The sequence below is a fragment of the Cygnus olor genome, chromosome 4, assembly GCF_009769625.2.
Source record: "Cygnus olor isolate bCygOlo1 chromosome 4, bCygOlo1.pri.v2, whole genome shotgun sequence".
Classification (NCBI taxonomy): domain Eukaryota; kingdom Metazoa; phylum Chordata; class Aves; order Anseriformes; family Anatidae; genus Cygnus; species Cygnus olor.
The window spans coordinates 30,089,714-30,110,168 of NC_049172.1; the positions used below are offsets into that span (position 1 = coordinate 30,089,714).

The 20,455-nt window shown below is 41.2% G+C and overlaps 2 protein-coding genes across 5 annotated transcripts in view; one reads left to right on the top strand and one right to left on the bottom strand.

The window, feature by feature from the left end:
• The window catches only part of C4H4orf45 (chromosome 4 C4orf45 homolog), a 45,775-nt gene that overhangs the window by 22,380 nt on the left and 2,940 nt on the right, over window positions 1–20,455 (top strand). Inside the window, exons 5-6 of one of the 2 annotated variants that reach the window (XR_005819295.1) lie at window positions 11,507–11,661; window positions 12,830–12,958. The gene's annotated coding sequence lies outside the window, so the exon portion shown is untranslated. Of the gene's footprint in view, window positions 1–11,506; window positions 11,662–12,829; window positions 12,959–20,455 lie in introns of those variants that run through there. The other variant, XR_005819294.1, reaches the window with a different exon arrangement.
• Window positions 15,006–20,455, bottom strand: part of FNIP2 (folliculin interacting protein 2) — a 50,035-nt gene continuing 44,585 nt past the window's right edge. For all 3 annotated transcript variants that reach the window (XM_040554963.1, XM_040554961.1, XM_040554962.1), the window contains 2 exons: window positions 19,837–19,952; window positions 15,006–18,781 (listed from right to left, as the gene is read on the bottom strand). In XM_040554963.1, the coding sequence (XP_040410897.1) occupies window positions 18,703–18,781; window positions 19,837–19,952 (195 nt within the window). In that variant the 3' untranslated portion in view covers window positions 15,006–18,702. The remainder of the gene's footprint in view (window positions 18,782–19,836; window positions 19,953–20,455) is intronic.

The window sequence follows — 20,455 nt, forward strand, 5'->3', positions numbered from 1 at the left end:
TCCCAGTTCCAGCTTGCCACTTGAATACATTTAACTGCAAGATCATCCTCCTCCTTCATCATTCCTTAGCATTTAATTTAGACGCAAACACAAAAATGGAACAAAACAACATTTCCCCTCCCCCCCACAAAACCTCAGGCCCAGATCCACCATGAGTCAGACACGCAGAGCCACCAAACTGCACCCAGCCAGTGCATGACTGCTGTAGGAAGTGCTTGCAACTGCCTCCCTCTGCAGAGACCAGTTACACCATGGAGATACTCCCCAAATAGACCACAATTTATGCTGAATGAGGATAGGAAAGGATCTGTCAAAGGAGGACATATTCTGCACCCTCAGAAGCAGATCCAAAAACCACTCCAAGCGATGTCCCAAGTGGCTCTCAAGTTACAAACACCATGGGGAGCCTACTGGGCCCCTCCGGACTTGTGTTTCCCACCATCTGTGTTAATGGAATAGTCTACCCCAATGTTTTATTCCAGATGTTACTAATGAAGGTCTTTCTCTTCCCAGTGTTAATGCATTTTTCCTACTCTCTTCCTTTTGGACAAAAAGAAATATCTCAACAACTAACATCTCGCAGTTCTTTGTAACAAAGAGGCCATTTACCTTCTCAGCAGCTTTTATCTCCATGGATGCACCCATGACTAACAGTAAGGCTACGATGGTGTTCTTCTGAGCTTTGATAGATATTACTAAGCACCTAGGCAAAGTGAGCAGCAGCAAAACTGTTCCAAATGTGGACATGTTCAGAGATGAAGGTGATAGTTCCAGCTCCTAGTTGTCATGTCCACAAAGGTGAAGTTGTTCCCAAAGGTGAAGTCAGTTTTCCTACCTTCATGCTGCCAGCTGCACACCGATTCATATATATAGTTTTTTTTCCTTACGTCCAAGACCTAGAGGACGTTTTTGTTTTAAACAGTGAACTATAAAAATTGTTTTCTTGTCTGTGCCTTCTGCTGATACATTCTCAGTATGAACATATCTTCCGTATTTCTCTAAAATAAATAGGTTTCCTCTCCCCTTCTCACTCCCCGCCTCAAGTTCAGAACCGTCAGGAATTACAATTGCTGATGTTGTGCTTGCTGCAGGGCCACAGAGAAGTGTGGCTTTGGCATAAGCAGAAATTTGACCTGCAGTTTTCTTAGCCTTCAGCTGAAGGAAAGAGGATGTTGTCTCTTGCATAAAGGGGTTTCACAAAGAACTCACGTAACCTGTTCCCAACCAGTGCTGGTTACAGTGCCAGTTAAAGCTCCAAGCAAATGGGAGAAGATCCAGTCAGCCTGACTAAACGTTTTTACTTTTTTTAAACACGTGATAAAAAAACCCTGCAGCTCAGTTTTCCACCTTTTATCATATCACTAACTCATGACTTCAGGCTACCCTGTAGCAAAACTGTAGAAGCTGAGATCTAATGTTTGCAGCACGGGCTACAACAAATCTTTTTGCAGATTTGTAGAAGAGAATAAAGAACAAAACCCAGCTCAGTCCCTTTGTTCCCACTCTAGCCTTTAATGTTGTAAAAGGCAGTTCAATTTCATATAATCACAACAGCAAGCAGCTATAACAGAATACATTAAAAACACATTTGTTCAATAAAAGAATGCCATTTCACAAAAGGTCATGCTTTCAGTTTTGAGAAGGCTGCTAGTCACAAGCAAAACGCCAATACATCATATCACAAAACATCGACTTGCCTATTCCCTAGCTGCCTTAACTACAAGAATGAGACAAACAGTATTTACCTGCCTCCTCAGATGCTGAAGCATTCAGTCATAAATTAAAAAACATACTACTGAATATTTTAAAGGAGGCACATGTGAAATAAGACATATAATTCCATAAAGTGGATAATGTATGAGAAATGCATTGTTAAAAGTCTCCTCGGGGAAAAAAAATAATATTGAAGAAAGCAATAACTACACTGAGACTATTTCATTGGTTTTAGACTAATTGTACATAACATGCCTCAGCATTTATTTAGGAGATAGTTACTTGGCACTAAACTTTGAATATTTAACACAAACTAATATTTCTGCAGTTTCAGGGAGTTTCTCCTCCCTACCCAAACATCTGCAGCACAGCACCCTGGTTCCAGTGACTGTAGGCATTCCAATAGATGTACACCACTTTTGTATTCTCATCTATAGCTCCAAAGTGTTATTTCCTATAATTGTGGCCTGCATTCTGTAAAGTTTCCAACAACTTTGGAAGGTGATTTTTATGCTACAAGAAAATTCACTTTTAATCCGGGGTAAATTTATTGCTTCATTTAATCTGCAACCTCGTATTGACTAGATGAGCCTAGCTCTTTGCCATTTATCTCTTGGGCACTTAGTTAATGAGGAAGAGAATTTTGCTGATTGCATTGGCTGAATTTTTGTCTTTTTAAAATGTTGTTCAAGCAAAAAGATGAATACTCATCAGTCCAGACAGACGGAACACAGTACTACCTGTGATGTTCATTCTCCTCATTTTTGTCCTGAGTGATATTTAAAAGTAGGTCAGGTTTCTGTATGCCAAGCATTAGAGGCAGCAACACTGTAATTATCGTTCCTTTTAACAAAGTGCTTGTTGGTGATTTAAATCTTTTCCAAATGCACCACTCCATTAAAATGCCTGGTGGTGGATGGGCAGTCTCAGTTTTTAAAAGATTCAGCTATAACAGATCATCTTTATTTCAGAATTGAGGAATTATGTTGCTTTTCCCTTATTAAAAATAAAATCAGTAAAAGGAACGGGTTTTGTTTGCTCTCACACCTCTGGAAACAGGACTTGAAATTTCTCAAGCTTGCCACCAAGATGAGGTTGTGTGTGAGCAGTTTTCGCCTGACCAAGTCCTACAGCTTGGCACAACAGTTCATTATCCTCAGAAGAAACCTATAATAATGTATTATATAAATTCAGTGAATATTCCCCCGGCATCGCATGTGCTCCAGGTCTTTTGAACAGTTAAAGGGCAGACCAGGTCTAAAGTGAGAAGGTATGAAAACTGTGAAGTGAGAGGGTAGCCATGAAGACAGGAAAAGATGGGAATAGGAGGGCCCCTAAACAGGAACAGAAGATGGGGAAAAGGCTGTAAGGCAGGAAGAGACAAAAGCAGAAGCTGGAGAGGTGGAGATGTCTTTCTTTAATCAGTCCTCTCCCACACACATTTTGGTTCAGAACTTGAAAACGAACAGACAAGCTCTTGGGCCTCAACATACCTTTGCTGTCCAGCAAACAGCTTTAAAACCCGATGGGGTAAAACCACGTTTTCTCGTTCACCTCTCTTCCTACCAGTGAATGCTGCCCTCTGCAACCTTAACGCTATTTTAATTTCTCTTTGCCAATGTAATAAAAAATCATTACTGTAGCAGCATAAAGGATTATCAGATTTGTCTCTTAGCTGAGGCATGGTAGGAATGCAAATAATCAACCAAAGAGCTGACAACCTAGAAATGCTGATTGCCTTACAGAATAAATGGTATGTGGACGTGAGTTTCTTATCCTGATACATACAGGTTTATTTGTATAACTGTATCTCAAACATCAATTAAGGACCAATCCATGCAACTGATATATATATTAAAAAAATCATAATCAATGCTTTCTTACTCAAGGAAAGTTTCAAGAGGGAATTAGCATTCTAAATTGCAAAATACTCAAACAAAACCACTGATTATTACTGATATGAGCTTTTAAATGGCTTGTGACACATCCAGATTGGTTCAGTAAGAACACAGGTTTGGGGCTGGATAGTAACTGAGATTTTCTGTTGGTTTTGTGGTTAAGGATAGCCAGATGGATAAGGATTTTATTATAGGTGTTGGCAAGTTAATGCTGCTGAAAGCCTGACACATGACGCGTTGACTCAAAGCTGGAACATCAGACTTTCATCAACACTAAATTCAAGCAGTGTTTCTGAAACTGTAGCCTGGATGTGCCACCGCAGTTTGTGTATAACCTGCCTCGAAAGAAGAATAACCACAAACATCAGGAATTATTCTGTCCTAAGTGAGAAGGATTAGCAAAGAGCATTCACCACAAAAGAGCCAGAACTCTTGAGAAGCCGTGCGTGCAAATACGTGTACTACATTCTGCTCATGCGTGCGCCCAGCTTGCACAGAGCCCACTTCACGTCACCCAGCCTGGAAAAAACAGGTTTCACCTGCAGTCTTCTACTGCACTGAATCCAGACTTCAGATAGGGGAGAAGCACGCAAGTAATCTCCAAACCCTGTACCGTAGATGAAGCTCTAAAACACATGCAATTTTTTGAAAATACATGCACCAGATTCATCAGTTAAATCCCTGATTTCCTAATTCAACAGTGAAAACAGCGTTGGCTTGGAATGTCTGAACCAAAGCAATCCAGCTGGAAACGAGTCGTCTCCCAAGGAGTCACACGTGGCTGACATTTATCTTTGTTTCTTCATTTGTAGGATAGACAGCCATTTACATTCCTGAAAGACCTTGTCTCAGCAGTTTCCCTTTTGAGATGGTACAGTAAGGAAAAGAGCTAACTAATCTATTTGTGGCCTTCAAACAGTACACCAGAAACTTGATACGCATGGACAGGTGCTTGCCTGGGAAAGCTGTTCATCTAATTTTAGATATGCCAAGATGAACAGGAGGAAAAAATATTATGGATAGGGAAGCGACAGCAGAGAAAGGATTCTGGTTAGGAAGAGAATAGAGTAACTTGACCAGTGCATGTTTATGCAGTGTGCCATTTTGTTACTAACATGAATAATATAAAACTTTACCTTAATTATCACTTGATGTTCAGTGATTAAGCATCTCTTTAGAGTGTCTCCTCTTGTCAAAATAAGATTTCTTTCTAAAGACGGCCCCTATCTCTTGGCCAGCTTAATATGAGAACTTCTCCATTAATACAGATTTCAGCTGAGATAGTGGACACCTGCATGGAGCCAACGCAGCAATCAGCGAGAGGACAGGTAGGGAGAGCTCAAAAATGAGCAGCAAGCTGCTGCATTTGAGATATAACAGAGGTCAACACTTTCCTAACTAATCAGGGATTTTGGTCAGGAGACCTTGGGAATGAGGTAGGTTTTGGATGCTTCTTCCACCAGGGCAGGATGTGCTTAGCTTGCAGTGCCTCCCAGCAATCAGCAGCCCAGCTGGAACCCATCAGCAGCGATCAGCTCCGGGCTCATGACATCACTGTGGCACAGAGAGCATTTTTCACATACTAAGACAGCACGGATACAGGCTGGGAGCCGGAGGAGTTTGTTAAGTAGGCAAACTGCTGGCTGCAGACCCTTCTTTTCTGCAGGTTAAGCTTTTTGTTTCATTGGCATGGTAGCATTTTTCAGCTGCAAAGGATGATTAAAGACACCGTTAACATTAGCATCAGTTCAACGTGCATGTCAGGACCCCTAGTAACTAACTATTGAAATACACACAACGCACTGCAACCCCTCTTTGGTTTTCTGAAGGGGCTGAGGCTTCTGGCTGTAAGTTTTGCTCAGCGGTACCGTCAACTGTTTTGCAAAACGTGCAGAAATTGCTGAAATCAGTCTGGTCAAGAAACACATATTTAGCTTCAGCACAGCTGGGGGCCCCTGGGAGCACCGCCGCATTATACCTCAGCACAGGCAGGCTTGTGGCAGAGAAATGAATCAGCCATGTACTTTGCCCTACAACCTCACGGCAGGCATGCCAAACGACAGGCTGAGAGGCCAACTTTTCACCTTATTGCACCTTTGGGAAAGAGGCATTACAGTTGAGGAATTTTGCAGTGTGCTAAGAGGTTTCACAATGCCTGGGCAAACAGAGATGGTGAAAGAGCCCAGATCTGTCAAGTTGAAAGGCTAAATCACCACTTCACTCACGTGCCTCTGGAAGCCACCACTCACTCGCGTGCGGTTGGATTGCCCTTGCTTCTTTGTGTTAAGGGAGCACAGTGTTGCTAAATCAAGAGAGGGGCTTCATCTGGGGACTGTGACAGGGAAAACAAACATGAGCACCCTCATGATGGGCCACACTGCCAGTAGTCCACAACAAGCAGGAGAAAACTGTTAACAGGGGCTGTGGTTGTCCAGCTGATCCTCAAAAGAGCTGAGATAGAAAAGTTCCTTTTTTTCATTTCAGATACCATGTCTCACTCATGACCTCTAGAGTGAGAAATGCAGAGAGAACTGATGTTAAAGGTAAATAGGAGCACTCTAAAGATGGAGTGAAAAAAACTTATTTCTGCAGGTGTTTTAACTATTTGCATATGGCTACTGCATCTGTAAGGGCACAGCAGAGAAGATGCTTGCTTGTGCAGACCGGTATTAAGATATTTAGCCAGAAACTAAACAATCATACCTCATTCATCGGTTCCGATGATGATATACCTGATTTTACAGAACTGTATTTTTAGAAGCAAGTTTTAGTCAATTGTGGTAATAGCTTTCCATTTAAAAGTGTAGGAAGCTATATGATTTCTAGCAGATTCTGGCAGATAGTAGCTGCAACACAGCACGTCCATCTAGTCTGTGGTGGTTAGGCTCGAGTCAGATGCTCAGCAAAGCAGACCAGTCAGGGTCTTTAGGTCTGAGTGATTTGTGAAGACAGCAGTGTATCAGAGTTACACTATCAAAATGCTTTTAATTCAAAGTGTTAAAGTTTCAAAGTTCAGATGTGCAGCGGTCACATTTACAGAAAATTTTAAATTGAATTTTTACCGCACCAGGAAGCATTGGGTACCAGCAATAGTAAAAGAGAGAAGGCAGCTTTATTTCTGTTGCTGGTTTTAAGGGAAGTTTTCAATAGCTGCCAGTTATCATCTAGCTTCCTTTGCTCATGTTAAATAAATTACAGAAACTGCACATCCACTATGCTTAACGTATAACTGAAATAACATATTGCAAAAGGTACAAATAGCACTAGTGGTCACAAGCCCTGAACCAGAGGGAGGGAGGGACAAGCAAAATAACTGAGGACAAGTTCAGAGTACACAAATCTAAAAACCAAAAGCTTGTATTCTTATTAAAGTTCTGGCTAAATTAACGAGATGGCTGAGTTCCAGTTGGGCTCCCATGCCTCGACTGCAGCACAGTTTGAATGGTTGCTGCTACTGCAGAGCGCTGCTGATTTCGGACATGAGGCCTAGAGCAAAGCCCCAGGCTCCCATGAGCCAAAGGCACCAGAAGAAGAAACCAACTTTTCTTGTTCTCTGCAGATGTCAGCACACAGCCACTTCTCACACACTAGACATTAACTAGTAAGAGGTGTGGACTCCATCTTTTACCCAGTCACAATAGATGGGTCCTGAGATTTCAGACTTCTGAGTGTAGCCTCAGCCACTGGGACATTATTTGACCTCGATTTCCTAGTAGCCACTGCTCAAGCCCTTTGCATTCTTCCTCAAGTTGTTCCACCTCTTTACGGATTTTTCCAGCTGACCCCTTTGATCCTATCTGAAGAAGCTGAGCAGGGGCAGCTCCTTGCATGGAGGAATATCAGGCCTGACAAACAACAGCTGCAGCAGAAGTCAGAAAGCTTTTTACATGGTGCTTTCTTCCCTATCATCTCCACAGAGCCGCCTTCCGAGTGCAAAATATGCTTAGCACTTCATCTTCATTCTCTGGTGACTTCGCCTTTCCCCAGCCAGCATGACAGCAATTCAGCAGCTGCTACACCTCATTTATCAGCAGCTTCCTTCACCTGTGCTCAGAGCACTTGACAGTCATGGTCATAACTCATACAAAAGGCAAGTCCCCTCCTGAAGCGAGCAGAGCTGCGTGGTGTCCTCCACAGGCCTCACAGCCAGGAGAGACGCTCAGCTCCCCCTGGCTCACCCCAATGATCGGGAAGCTGTCACAGACTGGAAACTGCATGGATTTGCACTGTACTTCTCCAGAAGTTACCACTTAGGACATTACTGCAATTAGCAGTAGTGGCAGCTACCCTCACAGCAGGCTGCAGTGGGGGCAAAGGCCTGTAAGGGCCTCAGGCACTCCCCAGTGCAGTAAGAACCAGGCCTGAGACAATGCACCATGAAGGGCAGCAGGGGCTGCAGTGCTGAGCTCTTTGATGCCCTGCTGGAGCTAGGCAAGCCAGCTGAAACCTGCTTTTACACTGACTGCAGCTGGGGGAAAAGAAAAATTGAATTGGCACTGGTGCTACAAAACACATTTCTGTATTACAGCCAGATGTAGCTGTTACTTCGCCCCTCCTCCAGGATCCAGATTCCCTGTCACAGCTAAGCTGAAGTAACAGTAGACAATGGTGGGAAGGGGAGCCATGCTTCCCCCTCATCCTTGGCACCTGGCTGCAGAAGCTCAAGGCAGGGGTAGCAGCTCTGGTCTGACACCCCGCTTCAAGAAAGTACACAAAGGAAGATTTTACACGAGGGTAGATTTCTGCTGGCAAACAAGGGATCAGCAGTCAATTGGCTTAACTAATGCAAAACCCACGGCCCAGGACTCCCAGTCCATCCCCATGTGAAGGGGACCATGCTGAAGAGCACAGACCTGTGGTCACCTTCACCTGCTGCAAGGCGCCCAGATGGTGAGCTCAGATCTGGCCTCACAGGAACCTAGTCCACTGAATGCAAAGACCACAGCCATGTGTATTCCTTCCTGTAGCAGGCACGCAGCCTATTCCTTCTCTTGCCATTGAACCTTGCATTTCTTCCCCTTGGCAGGTGGGAATAACTCACGCTACGCCCGGGTTTGACACTTGCCTTTCTCTTCAGCAACTTGTGGTGTCTTTCAGCACATCATTTTTGCAACAAGAGCCGCTACTTAATCTGCAGCAGCAGGAAGAAATCATCCAAAATCCTTTGTTTTGAGATGCAGTTTATGTTTGTCTAATTATCCCAAAGGCACCTTCCCCCCACAGGGACCCTCTGTCCTCAGCTGCCCAGCAGCTGGCCAGGATCAGGCCGCCCCTTGGGAACAACTGCCAGGACTGCCATGGCAACTTATCCCCTCCGAGAGTGACAGTCACATCTTGCCTGGTCAGGGCTGCTTTTGATCTTCTGATTCCCACCATATAGATTAAAATCAGCAGCACCAAGACTGAATTAGGAACTCATAACAGACACCAGTGGAGAGAACTGGAATTTATGACTCATAATTTTACTTTTTTTTTTTTGCTCATTCTTCTTGCATTTCCTCCTGCCCCTACCCTTTCACATAGTTTAAAGCTATTTACACTGGTTGCAGTGTGCTTCAAGAGGAAACCTGCATTATATCAGTTTCCTATATTGAAATAGAAAGATGTTAAGATTCTGCATTGCCACACAGCGTTTATCTCAACTACCTGCCCATCAATCTGTAAAAGCTAGCGCATACGCTGCTTCTGTGAAGCAGTAAGTTAGCATCTTGTACACTCCACATGCTTGCCTCTAACACCTTCCCACTGCTGCAAATGAGAAACTCATTCAGAGACAAGCTTCATCTTTCACTTCTGCCTTTATTTGCCTGAAAACTAGCACTTTTCTGGAGTGGATGCCAACTGCTGCTACTTCTAAGTGCTGCTCAACAGCTTGTCATGAGTTACTTTTTCCATGTCTTTAACGCATCCCAAGCAAAGAATAAAGATGCATACTAGTAAAGAAGCAGGTGCTTGGAAAAATTATTTCTTCAGCAGTACCTGCGTGGTAAATACTTTCAGCTAAATCTCTACCCTTACAGACACAATTGTGATCATACACAATGAGCTTTCAAGGCAGCGTTTAAGAGTTAGAGAATTAGTTTCCTCTCTTCTTCTGGGAAAGAGGGACAGAAGCCTGGATGCCAGACACTATTTCTCTGACTTTTAAAGGAATTGCCAGGAAGGGAAAATGAAGGAGTATGCTACTCCTCTTTCTCCTCCCCAGCCTGGCCAGCAGGACTGTCAGATGACAAATGCATTATTTTGGGACTCAGAAGATCAGGTACTAACCTCAGCCATGGCATCCCTGCATGCCTTTGGACAAACACCACCTTTCTGTAAGGAATTGCAGTAATTACCAAAATGCTAGGAAAACAAACAGGAGTTTCTTTGATGTTGAGCCACAGGCACAGGGTGAAAATTCCTGCTCTGCCACTGGTCTGACTTCATCAAGAATTAGGAATGGGGTTAATCAGTGTGGTTAACTCAGCACAGCACTGAGATTAAGGTATGTTAGTGACCAGAGAGAGGTATGGTGACTCCAGAGACCATCTTAGCATTGCTGCTCAGTACTATACTATGCTAGCAGGCTACAAGCTGTGCTATCCGGACGCTCCATGCTTGTTGCAGATTATGTAAAAAGTGCCCTGAAATTCAGCAAGTCCACTCTAAAGTTCACTGTCATGCTTCAACCTCAACTGTAGTGTAACCCAGCCCAGCATCACAGCTGAGACAAGAGCGTGCACAGTGGCAGCCAACCATCAAACTACGGGAAGCATTACAATGCAAAGCATAGTGGGGTGCTGCCAGATATGGCACCCCAGAGAGCTACCAAGCTCTTCTGTGTGCAGAACTGTAGTTACATGCTTCTTAGCAGTCCCCTTTTCTTGAAGAAAGAGTGGGACTTTGTGCAACCAGCAACACCTACAGGTGAGGTTTTCCACCTGGATTCTTTGGGACAGCCATCATGAAGGACTCCTGCTTCAAGCACTTGGTCTCCTGGGGTGGAAACCACCCAGCTGTCAGCTCTCAGACCATACCAAGGTTTGAAGTTTTGAAGTCTCCTCACAGCTCCAATCGCAACCTCCATACTCGCTTTCTCCGGGGCTAGCAGAGCAGCTGCTATCAACAAAAATACATGCAGAAACAGCATTATGTATTTTGATCAAAAGCAGAGAAAGCTAATTTAAGAAGTGAGGGGGGAGGGGTAATCCAGCTTTTCTATAAAGCTTAGTATGATCCCGGCAATGAACTAGTTGGATTAGCTACTTAGCAGCAGCGTAGTTTAAGCATCACGCAGCTCTGGAGAGGAAGCCTTTTGAAGATGGAAACAGCATTCCTGAGTTACCAGCTTCCTCAGCTACCACGAGCACAGAAGCGAGCACGTAATAGCACACAGCTACTCCTCCAGCCACACCCAGTAGCCAACAAATTACCCACAGCACTCAGAATTTATTTAGCGACACTACAAATGGGCATTACATCTTCAGCCCTGCATGTTTACCCAGTACTAGGCAACAGGCAAGACCACTGCATTCCTGTGGCAAGAAAGTGGCATCATGAAAACCCAGAGAAGGCTATCTACCTTAGGGGGTGTAGCCATAGCTAGGCCTAACACAAATATTTTAAATACCAGGGGCCTGACAAACTCACTTGAAAGGCTGGTGTTTGTTACATCCCTCGTTGTACAGCGCTGACATAGTTAGGTCCATTCCTCACTTACCCTGTGAGGCGCATCAGGTAGGCATGCGGGAGACCCCGCTCAACGAGCCTCCAGATTTAGCTGCCATTTTATGTTGGAGACATCCAGCCCCTACAGGATGAAGTCATTACTGTAAAAAGCAGGACTAAGGGGGAAGGAAAAACACACCTTTTTCCTCAGCACTAATTCCATTTTTGTTTCATGTTCACATTAGGCAGCCCACTCCCTACGTTCTCAAACAACAAGGCCATGGTCCACAGGCCAGGCTCACCTGGGACTTGGGCAGATATGAAGGCTACCTTCACCCACACAGCAAATGGGCAGCTGTGATTCAGGCAGCCCAGTCACCAGCACTTCCCAAATCAAAAGGTGAAGTGTTTTCTCCATTAGAAACACACCTGAAAAGTTAAAGTGCTTGCACCAAGGCTGCAGTAGCCCTTACAGCCACCCATCACCTACAGAAGGAAGGAGAAGCTATTGGTTTGGAAATGTGGCATAGGATTTTCAATTTCACATAAAGCAGGGCCACACCATGAGTAAGTGTCAAAAACTTTACACATTCCAGGAAATCAAAAACAGTTCAAAAATGCTCAATGCAAAACACCTATAATTTTCAAAGCTAACGTGAAGAATTTTAGACTTGTCCATCTTAAGGCTAAAATGACCTTTGCAAATCTTAAAAAAAAAAGTGCTACACTACCATAAAACACCAAAGAAAGAAAAGTGAAAAACATTTACATGAGAGTAACAAGCAGAAAAGAGGAGAAAACTTCCTAGGCTTTATTTACCTGGGGAAAAAGATATGAGGTTGTAAAATAAGGTTAAATGGTTGTTAAAATTAAGGACAGATTTGAGACAAACATGTTATATACAGGCTTGGAATCCACGTGAGAAGGGAAAACATTTTTGTGAGCCCATTATCCCAGTCCTTGACTCCACAGCACTTTTATCAGACAGCACCAACCAACCCGGGAAGATCTCAAGCAGACGTAAGCATTGATCTGTATTTCTGCATCCACAAACAGTTCCCTTCCCCTACGAGTGGGAGCTTACTTGTGAAACTCCTCACAGGAGTTTGTTCTCTCTCAAATACCCTTTTGCCAGATCACAAATGGAATTGCTGCAACTCCAAACAAAAGAAATCCAGTTTATGAGATTATATTTATTTTTGAGTGCTTGGCTGTCACTTTTAAGCCCTTTGGCCTTATGTTGACCTTTAGGATTTCTAGACAAGATGCTACTCTACTTGTACTACTTAAACTGTTTTAGCTCTGGGATTGTGCCAAACCAACAACTGACTGCAACTATTATGAGAGTAATTTTCCAGCATGTGGATTACTAGCATGTGGCTACTTAAGCTAATTTTATATGTGATTGGAAGACTTATAGGTCACAGTCTCATGGTTTATCACTCAGCTGCATAACCCTTATATCCAAAATCCCATTTAACATTGACAGTTGTGTTCTCTTTGACTGCAAATACTTGGAAATTCAAAGGATATGGTGCATGGATGATTAACAAAACTTTTTCATTTAGTGAGAAAGACTACGGTGGAATACTGGCACAAGACGGTTGCCTTGTGATACTGCTCATGTTTACTTATATCTACTGTAACCTTGAATTCCTCATTAAATGTAAGGAGAGTCTCTTCATTGGTTCTGTATTTCTCTTTGCCATTTATTTAAAACGAAAAAGGGTTAAATCAGTTATTCACCAATATTTTGAGTTACATTTTTTGATCTAAGCACAGAATTTACTGCAGTTTATTGACAAATTTTATAACTGACAGAGTTGTCAATTTTAAAAGCTCATTGGCAGTCTTCTTAGACACAAAGTATTTATTACCACAGGTCCCCATCCCTTCCCAGTGCTTGGCTATTTTACACCAGTCTGTTCCTCTGCCTCTTGCTAACTTGCCAGACAGTCCATATCATACAAAGTCTAGAAGAGAATGGCTAAGCATACTTCAGAAAAAAGTGTAACCAGTTGAGAAGAGCAACAGCATAACCACATTTTTAAAAGATTGGTTAAAACAGAGCACAAGAACTTCATGGGACCTTACAAACCCTGTGCGGAAACCAAGGTTGCTCCACAGCACACCCCTCCGAGCCAATACATTGACCCACAAGCATCGGAGACATCAGGAGTTGGATTTCCAACTCATTCCTTCTTTTGTTCCTAGCTGATGGGGGTCCTGTCCCTCTTCCTTTGCCCTACGCTTCCATTTATCGGAATTCATTGGAGCCAGATTCAACTTGTGAACCCAGCAGAGAAGTATTAACCTTTTTTTCTTGAAACATGTTGCACTTGCACATGAGCAAGCCAATGAACACCAGAGCAAGAGACAGCACAAGCAGCTTGCAGATGCAGCCAGTATGACAGGAGGAAAGACTGGATGGGGTAACAGGTTTTTCACCTTGTTACAGGCATTAGCTATTAATCATTTCAAACCTTCTCACTTAAATGCAGAATAGGGAGGCAGCTACACAATTTGGCAAGAGCTGGACTGAGGTTACAGCTTACCACAGCATTAACATTTCAATGTACTTTTCACACAAAAAAAACCTTCATTGTCACAGACACTAATTTTAGCTAAAGCTATAGCAGGTCACTGTGTTTCTGTTAGTACTCCTGCACAAACTACACAGGAGTTGTAGCAGACAGCACAGCAGACATTTCTCCTTGTTTCAACTGCGTGTACACAAGCATTTAGTGTCTTAGATCTACTTATTTTCTTATGCTCGATTTCCAAAGGCTTCAAAGTTGATAGTTACTACAGCAAGACCAGAAAGCCAGAAATTGTATTCAGAGAACAGTGAAAAGCCCCGACATCAAAGCTTGTAGACTTTTGTTATATGCAATCCTCATTAGCCTGACAAACAACTGAATCTCAGAAATTTCATTCTACAGATAAGCACTTACACAGTACAAGCAAGACCCACCTGTTCAAAGATGTTAAGCATAATTACAAGTGATCCTTTCTTCTCCATTTTTATTTTATGAGGACTTTCCAATAAGCTGCAGAACCTAAAGTGCTCTGCAGATCCTAGGCTTCCAGTGTTTCAAGCTGCTCATTGCCTTCTAGGTAACGCCCAGCTAACAGTTTTAAACCAAGCAAATATCACAACTGAAAAACAGATGTGTGCACTCATAATATGAACTCAGCTTTTTTCAGTCTGCAATACTAAACTGAAGTTTAGTTCATGGAGGGTTTAACAAAAGTTAAAGACTTCCTTATGAAACTAATTTAAGTCCATCAACAATGTTATAGTCTAGTACTCACAAGGTGTCACTCATTCCTTTTACGTTGAGAGATTTAAAAAAATGGATGTACTATACAACAGCAACATTCTTCAGATAGCTCTTCTCATGTGCATTTGAGCTCAGTGCTAGTCACACAGGCACGGGGAAGCTCTGCAGGACCTATGCCAACAGTTAGGGTCCTCACTTTCCACTACTCCTTGCAGTTAGACTTCATACTACAAGAGTTGTTGTTTACATGCATAATTGGAGTAAAGCTTCCAAAGATGTGATTAGTATTCAATTAAATTTCAAATCTTGCGAAGCCTTCCCGTTAGATTCTCGCAACATTCACTTACTCCACTAATTGGTTATTGGACATCCGTGCACTGTTAGGTATCGGCTACAAAAAAAAGAACAACATTGAGAAATAAATTTTAAAAAGGAAGATACCAAATACCACTCACATTCATTTCAGAAAGTTTATTGCACCAAAAGCCGCAAAGAAAGACCAAAATGATAGCATACACAAACAACTATAAGAAAAAACACCAAAAACATGTAGTCTGACATTGGTATTCAGTCATTCCTAAAAAAAGCCTTTGCTCTCCAAACATGCAATAGCAACACATGTTTTTATCAGCTATGGAAAGCCTGCTATATATGTCAAATTAACACACTTGACCTAAAAAAACATCTAGAGTGTATTCAGCAGTTCAGACTCAGTTTTGATTGGGGCCTCTTAACTGAAGTACAGGTTATACTTGAGGGATAAGTGATCATTTTGTGAAATTTATATGCAGTTTGTTTCTGAAAAGGCTTTCTGACTTTTAGAGAAAAGATGCATTTTAGTAGGGAGTGGGGAAGACCATCTAGAGTATGTCATTAGACATGCGAATTAAAGAATTCCAGAATCAGTGTGTATTTGTTTCTTTTGGGCAGAAGACAGCTGCATATATCAAATCAGAAAGTACCTATTTAAATTAAAAATGTTTAACTCTTGGTATTGTTTTAGGTTAAGGAGTTCAATTAAATACTACAATTTAATAGTTCATTCCTCCCCTCTGAGTATGGTCTAGTCTTGCCTGAAAAAAAGAATACATTCTTTAAATTGCACTGTGTAAACTGCAGTTACGTGGGATTTTGGAAAGACTGTGCACTCCCACTTAAAATATGCATTTAAGTTTACAAAAACTACATAATACTGATAAAAACTTTGGAATATTTGAAAATTAAGCTACATTATCAATTTTAAACACCTCTGTACATTCATATCACTTCTCATTCACTTAAAATAAAAACAGGAACATGCCCTAAAGAGGTCTAACACAACATCTGTAAATACCTACTGCCCTGTCATGCCATACTAATTTACACAAACAGCAAGATGCTACCAAAAACAAGTTAAAGACTGAGTCAAAAAAGCCCTAGAAGGTGGAATCCCATCAAATGAGGTAGTATCTTTGGTGGAGGAGAAAGATAGGTATTTAACCTTCTTCAGGCTAAAGCCTTTTAACAATAAAGGGATTTAATTTCAATCCCTCCCTTCCTCCCCCACTAAAACTGTCAGAACAAGAGAGTTCTTCATATGATTTCTGAAGAGCAGGAGCAGCAAAATGGTAAGAGAAAGCAGCAAGAACTATAAAGTTTTAGCCTGGGCTGAAGAAAGTCCAAGTGCTTCGACCATCAGCTCACATGCTGCCCCTAGCTTAACGTCTTACCAGAAGGCAGTTTTTCTTGATTGCTTGTTGTTGTTTTTTTAGTAGGTGTAGTAAAAATCAAATGTTACTTGTTATGGCATTAGCCTTGAAATCACTGAATGTTGGCTGACCTTTGGGTTTCTTAGAACACAGAGCAAAAAGTGTTTCTGCACATCTCTTTCAAGAATTATCAACCTGTTCAGATAAAAACCCAACTAATGCTTTATGAGAAAGCAAATTGTCTTTTAATAAATTCACCCAGTATTCACGAGCGACATGAAATAAAGTACATGAGAATTTCTATATACACTCAGGGAAGCAGTTTCAAAGCTCTACACATGCACGCCCACATTCACCATTACAGGGATAGGTCAGGAATGTGTGACTTGCTCTGTGGTTCTCACTTTGTCTTAACCTTGTGAAACAGAAAGCGATAGCTGCTAACAGCTAGATGCAGAGGTAAATTTACTTTCCAGCAGACAGAAGAATTCAGACCAAAAATATGAAAATTTTACCTAATTATTAGCAGTAGGAGAAGACCTGAACCACAGAAAGATTTTAGCCTTTGTAGGCAGAATATCAGGGACAAGCCTATGAAAATGCAGTAAAAGAAACATCTGGAACGTCAGATCAGAAACGCAGCATATAAGGATCAGCTTTAGAAGCACTGTATCAGAATATTAACTATCCCTCCACTTGGAAACAACCCCTCTTCACAGTAAGTCAGTCTACCCATTTCCCCTCAAAAAAGCAACACAATGTTCATCAGGACCCCAATCACATTTAAACAACTCACAATATGCACATTTCATTGTTTCAAATCATTGAAAGTTTACTGTAGAAAAGTCCAAACATCCAGGTAGTATGAAATAAAATCACTTTTAATAAAAGTGTGTCCCTTCAGTGTTAAAAATCTGTAATCACCAATGAGGACAACGCATAACTGGTGACCAGAAGTTTCTCATCAGAATTCACTATTCACAAGCAATTGTTTTGCTAGCAATTTGCTTGCAAACTGTCAGTTTCAGACACCTCATTCATGCTGGCTCACAACAGAAAGGTCCAATATTCATTTTTCCTTTTCTTTAAGAATGTTTGTTTTGATCCTTTGTTCTTTCCTCAGTCTGGTCCATAGTTTCACATCCAGCTCAACAGTGCTTTATGCAAAAATTAAGGTGGTTTTTTTTTTTTTTTTACATTCACGTTATCAACCACATGAAAACAGTAAAATACAAAATTTTATTTTGCTTTCTAGAAACACAGAAGGCCAGTATCAACTCATGGAGAAGTAGTTTCTGGTCTCAAAACAGTTAGTCTACTATGGAAAGGCACCCGGGATGATAGTTCAAGATTTCGGTAGAATCATAAAGGGTAATTGCGAACATTCATAGTAATACCAAATATTGGTGTTTGTCCCCTACTTTTCCTTTCACTTCAGACAATGGTCCTCTTTTATACCTAATATAGTGACCAACTAGTAGCCAGAAAAAAGTAATACATCCAACTGAAGGTTCAGTAAGGGTGACCCCACCCAAATAAGATTGTCTTCGGTTTGTGCCAATTGCTTGGTCTATGTGCACACATATGCCCTAATAGCACTGGTATCATACAGAAGGCTGTCAAATTCATATTCCTCAGAGATAGTAATACTTGATGACACCAAGACAGGTTTAATTCCCAGGACTACAGTCATACAGAAACTCAGAGTTATTGAAGTCGCATCAGCAACAAATGTAAACTTGTAGCAGAAATTCCATAAGGCTTTCCCACAAAAAACCCACCTCAGAAGTTCATTCCATTTTCAGGGTAGAATTACTTCTAGTCATGAGCTCATCTGAATACCTCCTCATTAAAAGAGAAGCAACCATAGCTTGCTTAATCTCTTGTCCTCACCTCCATTCCCACTTAGCATCCGGCTGCTGAATCCAGGTTTCTTGTTCTGAGCTGGTCACTTTCTACTACACAAAATCATGCTTATGCTCTGTAAGAAAAATCATGTCCCATCTAATACACTTGTGTATAGGAATGCTATATACATAGTTTACAGCTCCTCCTCCCCAGCAAAGAAATACACCACACCACACTCACGAGCGTAACTTTAGGAAATCCATTCCAACCCACTTGTTCTTTAACTGTTACTTCATGGTTTTGAGCAGCGTTTTGGATGGCAGCTCACAGTCTGCCACATAGTGTTAACTTTTGTCCATTGAAGAAAAATAAAATGCAAGGATGCAGTCACTTTAAGTCAGAAGTGAGATTGTAAGAAAAACCTGAATGCCTTTTACATTATGTAAACTGAAGTCCTCCGATCAAACATCCAGCTGAAACCAGAATCGGAAGATGGTAGAATGTACAGTCATCACCTGCTTTCCTCAGTGTTCCCCTTTATCAGCGTTTGGCAACTGTTCTTCTTTCAACATTCCCATATTTTCTTTTACTTTAAGGGAACGACTATCCTGAGATTTTAATTTATAAGAGTATTTGAGCAACATATGGAGAATGAGTACTTGCTATAGCAGCCAACAAAGGCAAGTCATTGGATTCAATCCTAGAAATTAAAAAAAGAGAGACTTTAAAATACACAATCACCTTCACAAAAGATAAACACAAGAGGCTGTTCTTCATTCACTTCAAAGAAACTGAAAGTGTCTTGCTATAATCATCGTTTAATTATTTGTTCATACTATACCAGTAAAATTAGATGATAACATTTAAAAAGGGCTGTTACCATTTAAGTGAAAAAGATAGTATTACATTTTGTGGTATTATAATTTTTTTGTGGTACGAATAATTCTGATTTATTCGCTAATCCATAACCCTTAGCTTGCAGTCTTTGCAGGCAGCAGGCATCAATAAGCCCAGCCAAAGAAAATACTGAACATCAACTTATGGAAGACTGCAATTTCATGTTTTGAATACAACTCAGTTCACCACGCAGCAGCACTTTCTTACCAAAAATGACCAAAAGCTGGAAGTATCGATTATTAGACAGTAAGAGTAGCACAATGTCTCTCAGATGCAATGTTCAGTTCCAACCATTTCCAACAGAACACTCCTCAAAGGCCAGTACATAAGCTTATATACATTTTTACACATATATACACACAAGTGTTTACTTTAGGGTCTCATTACTTTAAACTACATTTCTCAGTATGAACTCTTGAGCAGCCAGGTATAAAGATAAATTAAGTTTCAGCTACAGTGCTTAAAAACCATCTCTTCTTGGAAGTGCATTCATTTCTTTCTTCTTCCTCTCATTCTGCTTTCACAGCACATGCATCCATAAAGTACTTGGCTAGAACACAACCTATTACTGAACGACCTCAAAGTAACCAAAATCAAAACTTTCTTCATTCTTAAGATTTCAGAACAACAAATGATTTTGCTCCTGTTGGACTGTGTCTCCTGATGGCTCATTGGAACCCATTTCTACACTTCAGGTGCATGAGAGAGAAGGGAGTAATAAACATGGAATAAGTAGCAAGTCCCCACAGGAACATGATAACTACATTCAGAAAAGTAACACTCAGAAAGTAATTCAGCAAAGCAAAGTAACTGCCTCAAGTTTTGAGGTAGAATAAGACTGATTTCTGCAATACTCACCCCAACACAATTCCTAGTTCTTTTACATGCACTCTTGTGTGTCCTCGCAGATATTCTGAAAGCATTTTGCTTTTGAGATACATCTCTTGTAGTCTATCCTCAAGATGCATTATGCACTGTAAATACAGACCAAAAACCTCAGAATGGCTTTAAAAGAACTGAATGCATATATTACAAAGATAGCTAAAACGATATGTTTACGTATCTTAGCCAGAACACCTTTAAGTCTCCCCCCAAAAATCTGTAAAGAAGTAAATGTGTTACAGTTGTGCTGGCAACTTAAAATACACTAGCTTAAAATACACTATCTCAAAGAATTGGAGTATTTCGGTTTTCTTGTGCAGCAAGTTTGTTGCAGAAGTCAAAAAGAAAACCATCCAATTTCCCTTCAAGTCAGACAGTGTTTCTACTGACATAAGTTTTAACCAGGTTCAAAGACATTCAAGACACCTTATTAAGATCTAACCAGAATACATAACAAACGTGTCTGTTACAAGTCAGTACTTTTTCCTGAAAGCACCACAGTTCCTAAAATTAGCACTCTCTTCAGCACCAGAGAAGTCCCATTCAAGAAACTAAAACATAAGTGAAAGACACCGTTATCTTTATCATAAAACTA